The sequence below is a fragment of the Urtica dioica genome, chromosome 6 (genome assembly GCF_054948205.1).
Source record: "Urtica dioica subsp. dioica isolate 48M chromosome 6, U.dioica_male_clone48M_v1_H2, whole genome shotgun sequence".
Lineage (NCBI taxonomy): Eukaryota > Viridiplantae > Streptophyta > Magnoliopsida > Rosales > Urticaceae > Urtica > Urtica dioica.
Genome location: NC_142761.1, coordinates 32,568,519 through 32,579,907, shown reverse-complemented (window position 1 = coordinate 32,579,907; position 11,389 = coordinate 32,568,519). Strand labels below are relative to the sequence as shown.

Here is an 11,389-nt window from a genome sequence, read left to right as displayed (position 1 = left end):
GTTGTTTTGGGGACCTCTCCATCCCCCATTCTGGTAGTTGTTCCTTGGGCCTTGATTGTAGTTGTTCTGGGGCGGCCTGTTGTTGATGAAGTTGGCTTGTTGGCCGTTGTCCCCATAAGCGCACTCGTCACTGTTGTGCTGCCCGTTGCACCAGAAACAGACTTCAGGGGTGTGCACAGCTTGCACAGAGGCCTTCTGTCCCTGGACTGACTTTGTGAGATCCGCCACCTGTGCTGCCAGTGCCTTCATCAGCTCCATCTCGGGAGTGACTGGCATACTCTTCAAGATGCGCCGCTCGAACGGGCATTGGTCGTTGTTGTAGGCCAGCTCCTCGAGAATGCTGTGAGCTTCCTCCTCTGTCTTCTGAAAGAACGACCCTCCGGCGGCCGTGTTAACTAGGGTGCGAGACGATGGTGAGAGGCAGCCATAGAAAATCTACACCATCATCCACCCTTGAATGCCATGATTGGGACACCTCCTCTCTAACTCCTTGAAGCGCCCCCATGCTTCAAATAATGACTCCCCGTCGTATTGGGAAAACGAATGGATCTCGCTGCGTCTCTTGTGCATCTTCTCGAACGGGAAGAACTTTGAGATGAATTTTATGCGCAGGTCGGCCCAAGAGGTGATGGAACCCGGCGGGAGGGAGTTCAGCCACGTCTTGGCTCGGTCCCGTGGTGAAAACGGGAAGAGGCGGAGGCGGATGGCTTCGTCGGACACGTTGTGGAGCTTGAACGTGTTTGCGATCTCGACGAAGTTCGTCAAATGGTCTTGCGGGTCTTCGGCAGGTGATACAGAGAATTGATTCGCTTGGACCATGTGTATTATGCCGGTCTTGATCTCGAAATTCTGGTTTCCCGCAAGAGCCGGGAGAGCGATTGCCGATTGTGTGGCGTCGGCTGGTGGTAACCCATATTGGAATATGGTCTTTGGCTCTTCGTCCGCTGCGTTGTTCGCTCTATCTCCCATTTCTCGTTCCTTTGATTGCTTTCTGTTCGTCTTGCAGAATTTTTCGATCTCAAGATTTAGTGGAACGAGGTTTGATGTTCCCTCACTGCGCATGCACCTTCAAAACAGAGAAAATGACACGCAAAGTTAGGAAACGCGTAACGAAATCAAATGGCAAGGCAGATTATTTTTTCGACGCTATCGTAAAAAGTCCCCGGCAACGGCGCCAAAAACTTGTTGCGATATTTTTATAACTAGCACGCAAGTGGACGTATCGAACAAGTAATAGTGTTACGTAAGTAACGGATATCGATCCCACAGACTAGTTACTCTAGCGACATTAAACAACCTAAAGCAAATTGATTTCACAGATTTGTTGATGAATGTGATTATAAAAAAAGCAAATGAATTAACATAAAAATAAAAGAGAAACAAACACGAGATAACAAGCAAAGAAAACTACGGGGTTACGACTTCACCAGGTAACACAGCATCGGGGTTTCGGGAACGAACAATTACAACCATTCCTATGTAAGCTAATCTCATTCTCTCAATAGTATTCCCTAGCCTCTCTCGAGTGATCTAGCGAACCTATGCAATTGTCGGATTACTTATCCTCTCGGCCTCTAATCCTATTAAAACAACCACATGCACTAAACGCGAGAATTCTAACGATTACACAATAGTCTAAGCCGTCAAGCAACCTAAAACAATGTGATGAATGAAAAAGGGCATGAGTTTTTACTCTCTCTCAAGCAGCTAAAAACTCCAATTAAACAATTTTAAAGGTGATCAAGCTAAAGAATGCATTAAGAACACTTCCACGCAAGAAAACATATTCATGAAACAATTAATAACTAATCAAACCCTAAAGAAACCCCTAAGCAACATCTCACCCCGGCTACATCGTAACCCCGTTAAAGACTTAGCCTCTAACGGTGTTCATGACCATGATCAAAATAAGAAGAGTGATTAAACGCAATAAAACTAGCATAGAATGAAGAAGAGAGCTCATGATTATAACGTGATAGGAATTCAAAAACACAATAAAAAAAATTAAGAGCAGAAACTAAATAGAAGGAAGAAGAAAAACTATTAATGGAGTTCCGGCTGATCGGATTTTGTCAATTCCGTTGATAAGCTTTCTCTCCGTTGCAAAAGCTCTCCAAAACAATAATAAAATAAAGCGTAACCTAAAAAATAGAGGCTGAGTTGTGTTTTATAGTGCTTTAGGTTGGAGTACAATTTTGAACTGATCTGGGCCTTAAAAAACGATCCAACGGCTAGGATTAAGTCAAAATTCGATTTTATTTTCGTCAGGATTCGTCGTCTCGCGGCGCGCCATCCATCCTCGCGGCGCGAGGCATCCTTCTTCGTATCGTCGCGGCGCGAGATCACCGCGAGGCGCACCGCGATAAGCTCCTGGAACTTTTTGTGTTCGTGAAAATGCGGGGGTCGCGGCACGAGGTATTGTGGTCGCGGCGCGAGAATTCGTGATCGCTGAGGTCGCGCCGCGAGGTCTTGCGCACCAGCCTCCAAATCTTCATTTTCTTCATTTTGACTCCAAATTCGTCGCTTTTACTTCCGTTCCATCGATATGTGACCCGACAGCTACTTTTCATCTATGTTGACCTGAAATTCACTATAACCACACTAAAACCATCAAAAACACTTGAGAACGCGCTAAATCCAAGTCAAATGAGAGCAGATTCGTACGTAAAATACGCACTCATCAACTATATTGTGATAGTTTTTATGTGCTTATGCTTGTCATATTTGTCTAAAACGGTTTGGAACCTTATGATACGATATAAAAAAGACATAAAACGCTTTAAATCGGTTAAAATAAAATAGTTCGAAACCAGACTAGAGAAAGCTGGTATAAACCGAACTAGCCCAAACCAGTGAAAACGATTTGGTATGGTCCAGGTTTTTTTCTTCATTGGTTCGGTCTGGTTTCAATTTTTGCTAGTCTAACTAAAACGGTATGGTCCGGGTTTTTCACCAATATGAGACCGAAGCAGACCAAACACAAACCTATTTGGGAGTATAATGTCTCCCACGTTACTTGCCTTCCATATACGGATGTTCATGGTCCGTATTTTTTTTTATTAATCCCTCAACTTTTTTTTTTTTTTTTTGTATCATAAATTATTGATTGCACCCTAGCTTTATTTATGTATCCATTTTAGTAAACATTTTTCAGATACAAATATTTTGAAGTTCGTTTCCGATCTAATGGTTAAAATAGGCAAAAAAAAAAAAAAAAAAAAAAAACCCAGTAACATCCCGTTACAGGTTTTACCATCAACATATATCCATGAGGACAGCCCTCTCTGCAAAAGGCGGAACAATCTTCGACTACGTCGTGGAGCATTGAGTCTCAATAGGCAGTTTGGCTAGGCAATGAGCCGCCCTATTACAAAGTCTAGGAATAAAAACAACGTCAAGTGACTCAAACAAATTGAAGAAAATAAAAAATGTATTTCAGTATTGTTCCCAACTTTGAGCAAGGTGGACGCCTCCGGTATATTGTATTGACAACCCCGAGAAATCCGATTGGATTATAATGGGGTGCCAACCAGCCTCGAGCAGCGTCAAGTCCCTTCATTATTGTCGTCTCCTCCATTAAGATTCGATCTTTTTTCCCTCTTAATTTTATTTTCACTTTTTAAAAAAAAATTGTTCTTCTCTCGTCTTTAATTTTAGAAAAATACTTCATTTGAAGATAGTGATTCTTTGAATATCTCAAGTTTTCAAAGATTTCGCAACTGTCTCATTTCTATTATAAATTCAAATTATTTTAAATAAACTGTAAACATAAAAAGATATGAAACAATAAACAGAAAATATGACAAAACAGAAAAGGCTGTGAAATGAACTATTCTCATTATAAGAAAGAGAAGCGAGAAATTCACGAAAAATGTTTTAAAATGAGCCAGCTCGGATAATTTCCAGTCTAATTTTTTTCTCTACCCTTCGGTTTTGTCCACTTGCCTTTAGCGCTACGGAAGAGATTGTTGTAGATCTAACAAGTTTTAATGACATTGCTCCATTTTTCTTTACTTCATATTGCCGATCAGTTTAATATGAATTATTTGTAAGTTAGTTACGAAGAATAAATGAACTTTTAGGGAAAAAAAAAAAAAAAAAAAAAAAAAAAAAAAAAAAAAAAAAAAAAAAAAAAAAAAAAAAAAAACAGAAAGCTCTTTCAGCAATATATAGGAGCAGGAGGAGGGATGTTACATTTGCTCATTTCCCTAAAAAAGAATCGACATTTTTAGTACATAAATATAACTACCCCAAAATAAAGACTTTCCTCGAGAAAATTGCACTCGAAACGCAGTGTCATCTAGAAAAGAACTGCACTTTGTTCAAATTGCAAGCAGAGGAAGGGTCTTGAAGGCAGCCACAAAACCCGTCAACGTCTTTCGGAAACAGAGTTGGCAATGGATGATCTGGAATCACTCCAACCTGTAATATTAAAACAAACCAGTTTACAGATTGCGAACCAAACACTCAAACACGGGCACAAAAGAAGAAAAGATAAATATTAAAGCAACCTTATCAATATCTGTGTGAGCGGGAGTTTCGTAACGAGCCACGGTCACGGCCATTCCAGAACCGTCTGAGAGCTGAAAAACCGACTGAATTTTCCTACAAAATCCAATAAAGAGAATCATAAAAATCTCTTGTTTTACTTGTCTGGAATCTGAACTCTCTGCTCAAATTTTTCTTCTCCCGTCTAAATTAATATGACAAATTCTCGTCTGACGAAATAGGTCGCATATTCTTATACATTCTTTCCTTTACTTAACGTAAGAAACTGCTAAGATGAAGTGTGTGTTAGGAACCTAGGGGACGGGGATATTATTATAAATAGTAGAGAGTTCAGGCCTTATGATATTGTTCTCATTTTTTGGCTTTACTCCACTCTTCATTTTGTTTAAATCAACGAAAAAAAAGGCCTAACACATTTAAAATAATTAGAAATTCCTATTATTGGGTATGAGGAACAAAGGTATACTAATTGTTATGAGTTGTGTGGAAATTCCGGAAAAACTATCTTTGTATACCATTTATCATTGGCTTCTACCAAACAATGTTCAATGTTCCCAGCATAAGATTTGGATTCGGTTCATTTGTGTGATGTTTGCTTTGTATTAAAAGCGCCCAAACGAGATTTTACCCTTTTCCAAATGTAGGCTCTCCGAATAACAAAGCACGCTTGTTGTCCTTTAACGCTCCCGCCAATATTTCGCTCGCACTAGCTGTTCCCTTGTTCACCTACACCAAAAGGTTTTAGAAAACAGTCGATGATTCAGTCTTTCCGTTCAAAATTATTAAGAAAAGAAGTACAAAAAGGGCAATATATAATATGATACGGTTGCAAAGTATTGATCTTGATAAAAAAAACCAGGCTCGCAGAAATAAGATACCAAAACTACTAGAGGTTCTGAAGGGGCTATTGCACTACTTCCATCGGTGTCGTATATGTCTCGCACGCCTTTACTGTCGCAAATGTAAACGATCACACCTTTGTCCAGCCTAAATTAAGAATAGGATACTTTAAGTATTTAGAACCTGTTCAATTAGTATAGTATAATCAAGAATCCGAAAATAACAGATTAGCTTACCAGATCTTTGCAATCTCGATCCCTTCAGGAAATAGACCGCCGCTGCACAAAATTTAGGTGTTCAGAGAGACAAGGTTTGTGGCGTTAGAAAATGTGTGAATGCAAAACTGGGGTCGATAAAACGGTACCTGTTATCTCGAAGGTCCAATACAAAGGCATTAACACCATTTTTCCGCAGAGTATTAATCGCTTCCTTAACAGCACCTAAACAGAACACAGGTTATATGGAGCTTGATGACACAAATGGAAAAAAGGTATCCAAATAGTAGTTTCTCTCTATATAGTTCAGAGACCATCGATGAAACAATTAACAAAGAAACAACTTTTCAGTATGTTTGTCTCATACATTACCTGATGCGTTTTGAGTAAATGATGTTAGTTTGATATAGCCAACCCTACGTGAATCATTCCCCGAACTTGGTAACTCGCATAGTCTTGACTTCACCGGGTTCAATGAAACTTTCTCCCTCCTACATGACAATCAGGCAAAAAGCTTAAATACAACAAGCATTGAGGTTCAAAATCGAAAACCAAAACCAAAACCTTAGAAGTTCAGCACTAGGTAGTTATGATGATTTTCGATTTTGAAAATATAAAATTTTAGAATGTGGTATCAAACTTAACATGTGTGTGTGTATATATATATATATATATATATATATATATATTTATAAGAAACTCAATAAAAAAGACAAAGAAAGCTTTGGAGAGGACAAAGCAAAGAACAAACTAAAGGGTACTATCCCAATCTTGAATCATTTCAGCCCGAGAAAAAAATGCTTGACAGTACAGCTTTAGCATAAGTTTTTTTTTATGACAGTTTCTGTTGAACAAAATACTATTCCCAAACAAGATATTTGTAGGAATTAGACTACAGTATTGACAAGAGAATTTATATCAGAGCTCCTCTAACCATACAAACTGTTTGAATTAATTATCTTATCTTACTTGTTATCGAAAAGCTTCTTTATTTATATACATAGTTTTAGGTTGTTTAAAAGTATATGTGTAACCCTTAATTAGAATAGAATTAGGAGAATCAGATTTCACTATAAATGGTCAGTATTATTCATCAATAAAGTAATTCAAGCTATTTCCAGTCTTGTACCAATAAAATAATACTACATAAGTCCAATTGACTTACGTCAACTCCAAGTTCTTAGTGTCAGCCCCGGTTCGAATTGTCAGTCTCACTGAACTTCCTTCAGGTCCCCTTTTTTAAGATATTAAACATAAACGCATAAGAAAATAATGTACTTTGCTTTGCAAACACAATCAATTCAATAGGACATCATGAACTCACTGTAACTTGTCTGCTGCATCATATATTCCCATGGCTTCCGTGCTCATATCGTCAATTGCAAGTATAATATCCCCAGACGAAACGCCGGCTCTGCTTGCGGGCCCGCCCGGGGCAGGCGATATAACGACGAGCCCGCCCGCGGATTTGTCAAGTTTCGCGGGGTAGCCGATCGAGAGCCCGACACCTGTCACGGAGCCTTGAGTTCCCGACTGCCTTCAAACAACACGTTCACATGTTTTTAGGGGAAGGATAAAAAAAATTACTCGGAAACATCTAAATTAAGATTTCTATGAGATGATGATGAGCAATGAAATGGAAAACCATTTTTCATACCCGCAGACTCTTGAACTTTTCTGGCTCTAGAAACCGGGTGAAAGGGTCGTCAAGAGTTGAGAGCATTTTTTTGATCGCCGCATCTGAGTAAGAAACAGTCAATCAACCATATATACATGTAGAGATATTATGACAATTTGAGATTAGAACAAATACATGTTTCTTGTCGTGTGTTCATGGGTTCAGTCCGGAGCGCGTTTTCTCTGTACCGAAACCAGCTTTGGCCGTTGAAACTTTTGTCAACGTAAGCTCTGTCTATTGTTCTCCACGCTTCCAAGAACAGAAGATTTTCTTCTGTGAGAGCCACTGCAGAAAATAAATTACTGGTAAATCTGTAAAGATTGAACACGTGTTGATTAATCATCATTAAATAACATTAATTTCTTACATGATGGGCTCTTTGTGACAGCAACGGAAAGTGACACAGCCAACATCATTCCCACAATTAACCGGCGCCGAGAAGAGTAAACTTTCTCCATAATTTCTTCCGAGCAGTTAATCTTTGTGTCCGAACCAGTATCGTGTTTGAACAAATTAGAAGTAAATCTACGGCTCCGAGAGAAAAACCCAAACTTGGCAGGAAAAGCGGTACCGATACTCCAAAATGGCTGAAGCGAGAAATTCAGCCGGTAAGCTCTATTGATATCACCGACGTTCTTCGCTGTAACGCTCCAATTGGTCCTCAAACGCCGCAACAAGCCATCCGATTTGTACTCCAGATAACTCACAGTACAAATTTTCAATGCACATACCTACAATGATAATTATAATAACAATTTTAAAAAGACAGCTGAAAAATCCAATCAAAAGCCTGAAATATTATTCGCATTCAAGCGAAAAAATCCATAAAATGTTCGACAGCGTATTACACTCTATTTCCATGTCAGGCATGTGTGTGTTTGAGACTTGGATTGACAATAATTGGTCCTTTATGCTTGAATTCGAGCTTACGAGTCTCAAAAGATAGACAATTGAGAAGTTTTTTTTTTTTAAAGAACATTATAATCACTGAAGCCATTCATCAATGGAAAGTGAGCTCGAAGTAGCGAACGATCAAATTCACTCCCAAAAAAAAAAAAAAAAAACGTACCCGAGAGCTTGCGAGGACGTCCATCCATTCAAACAGGTCTATACTTTTAACGAATTGTGATTTTTAATCCATTGGTGGTTTTTTCTTATTTTCTTTAATAAAAAATAATAATAATCATTTGAAAAGATTACATTGCCACGCACGCACGGTCTCGCGCCAATCGCCGTACCCTTCTCAGACGGGTCTAAGCCCATTTTCTATTTAATAGGGCCCAAAATAATCTGGTCGAAATATACCTAGAGTCTAGCATCTCACTTCGTTCAATTGATGCCTCTCCGGATGGGATAATATATAAAATATTTTGACCAAAATCAATTGATTGTATTTAATTCTACAATTATGACTATTTATTTTATAAATTAAATTTTTAATCATGTTTTTATTTTCTCCGTTTTCTCATTTCATTTATCTCTCTCGTCAGTAAGTCAAAACCGGTCTTAATAGAAAAAAATAAAGGGTTATTAAGTTATATAGCCACACGGTTATACTGAATTGAAATATAGCCCACATTTCGTTAATTTCTTGTAAATAACCAAGTTAACTTATTAACAGATTAATAAAAGACTTATTTAATCCAGCCAAACATGTAAAAAAAGGTAGTTAATAGGTTGTCATGTATGCAAGTTGACTATTTACAAAGTATTTACTAAAGGTTGGCTAATTTACAATTCATATAGTTTAGGTGGTTTACGCAGCCAATTTTTTGAAAAATAAAACATGCCAATGTGCTAACATTTAAATTATTTCTCAGAGATTATAAATCATAAAAAAAATACAAAATTACTTAAATATATAAATTTATTACAAACATGTCATTAAATATTCTAAAAAATTTCAGATTATTTGAAGATTTATTGAGTCAATAAATATTCAAAGAAATTTTCAAATTTTCTGGATATGTATTATATCTAAGAATTTATTGACAAATATTTCAATAAAAAATCTTCAAATAAATTTTCAAATTCTTTGAAGAAGAATTATTGATTATCTTTAAAATTTTAAAGAAACATTTCAAACAATCTTCAAACACGAAATTTTTTGGGAAATGGCCACAACTAGTAGTAATTTTAATAATTTGGACAAAAATAGTAGCAATTATGTTTTTGGACATTTTTACTAGTAACTGTAGACTTGTATATCTACAATCGATGTTAATTGTAGACTTTGCAAGTCTACAATTTTTTATAACTGTATAGTTTCATGTCTACAGTCACTAGTAAAAGTGTCTTAAAAACATAGTTGCTACTATTTTTGTCCAAATTATCAAAATTGCTACTAGTTAAGACCATTTCCCAAAAAATTTCATATTTAAAAACAACATAAAAAAAAACACCTCAAAACAATATATATAACTTCACATTATTGATGCTAAGAACGCTTTTCCTTTACGGTCATGAACAATATAGATATTCGATTTAGATTTATATATGGGTATTTAATTCTATTCTTATGGAATAGATCTCAGAAAAATAATATGTAGAAGTCATAGTAAATTAAACGAAAATAGATATGAAAAAAGCTTTAGTTGAATTAAAAAATAAATAAATACAGAGAGCAATTATAAATGAATGATTCAAAATTGTATATATAAAAAATGATCATGTCATCGCTCAAATTCCCGTCAATGAGATTCAAAAGATGTTGATATGAAGTAATAATGAATAGTGAGATATATAGAGCAATATGCGAAAACGATAAATAGAAAAATATTTTATTGATGGATAATTGCTTGTATGCGAGATATATAGATAGGGAAACTTGATAAAGCAAGCTTAGTGTAGCATGTGATTTGAAAACCAAACCATATTTTGGTTCCCTTAGGAAAACCAAGCATATCACCATGTAAAATGTCAAAATTACCCTTAAATGAATTTTTTTTTCAAAATCAATCCTTCACTCACTCCAGTTGTCTTTTTCAATTCAGAAACCAAAACAAAAGAAAAAAAAACGTGCAGCCCACAGCCAAGCACCTTTCCCTTTCAAAAAAAAAAGAAAAAAAGAAACCATCCTCAGAGCCACTCAGAGCCCTAGCCCGCAGCCGTCGTCGCCACTCAGCCGTCGTCGCCACTCAGAGCCCTAGCCGTCGTCGCCAGTCCAGCAATCTCGCGAACCAACAGAGCCCTCCAGCCGAGTCGCGAACCAGCCGAGCCCACAGCCAAGCACGCCCATCTCCACGCTCGTCGCAAACCCCAACGCACGGCAAACCCGAAGATATATGGGTAAGTTTCGATCCCTAATTCGATGATATTTTGTAAGAGATTTGTTTGATTTCCTGAAAAAAAGAGTTTGAGTTCGTCATGTTGGATCCAGAAAAAAGTCCGAAATTGTTGTCTGTAATTTCGAAGTTTATAGTTGTTATTTCGATTTCATTTCGAAGATTTCGATTCCCAGAAAAGATATCGTTTAAACTCAAATTTTTAACTTCTTAACGGGTTCAAACGTTAATATATGTTGTTTATTTGATGGTACTTGGGTGAACAAAGGTACAAAATGGGAATATACTAATGAATCGCGATTCGAACTCCGTGCACTCGCGAAAGACATATCTCGGGCGGAGCTATTAATCGCTATGTACGAAGCTTTTTGTGTCGACGAGTCGTTATACGATTTGAAACTTGAAGCTGCGTATGTTTGGGCTGGAAAACCAATGCCTCCTCTCATTTTGGCATCGGACGTTAGTGTGACGGCATTTATGTTAGAGAATTCTGGTCAATCCAAGCTGAGGATTTCCTTATGCGTAACCCCCGTGAAAAGAAACATTGTTGATGCAGCTCTTGATACAACTCCAAGCAGGGCAGTTTCAACAACCCCAAATTCTCAGGTAGCATGCTTAGGTATTAGCGTCGAGGTGAATGATTTTCAGGCGCCATGCGATGAAGAGGGTGATGAGGAAGGTAAGGATGGTGATGATGAGGAAGATGAAGATGGCGATGATGAGGAAGATTTTGATGCAAGCGGATTCTATTGTGAGGATGATCCGGTTATGAATGATAATGATATTCCCATGTCAGAGCCAGTATCGGCGACGCCTCATAAGAAGTCAAAATTATGGGATGCACATGTTTCAATTCCCGATTC

General features: G+C 37.5%; 1 protein-coding gene and 1 non-coding gene across 2 annotated transcripts; one reads left to right on the top strand and one right to left on the bottom strand.

The window, feature by feature from the left end:
• The first annotated feature begins 457 nt into the window (after positions 1-457).
• On the top strand, positions 458-561 carry LOC149393697 (small nucleolar RNA R71). The gene has a single exon (XR_016299965.1). It is a non-coding gene; the product is annotated as a small nucleolar RNA R71 (small nucleolar RNA).
• A 3,218-nt stretch (positions 562-3,779) lies between these two features.
• LOC149393696 (Peptidase S41 family protein) lies at positions 3,780-8,370 on the bottom strand. The gene is made up of 13 exons (XM_089618407.1): positions 8,312-8,370; positions 7,610-7,973; positions 7,378-7,527; positions 7,222-7,304; positions 6,889-7,097; positions 6,730-6,798; positions 5,937-6,055; positions 5,714-5,789; positions 5,586-5,627; positions 5,388-5,496; positions 5,138-5,235; positions 4,512-4,605; positions 3,780-4,422 (listed from the first exon to the last, which is right to left on the bottom strand). Exons 1-13 carry the CDS (start codon positions 8,333-8,335, stop codon positions 4,297-4,299), a joined length of 1,563 nt encoding a protein of 520 aa, XP_089474533.1. The 5' UTR covers positions 8,336-8,370; the 3' UTR covers positions 3,780-4,296.
• Positions 8,371-11,389: the final 3,019 nt, after the last annotated feature.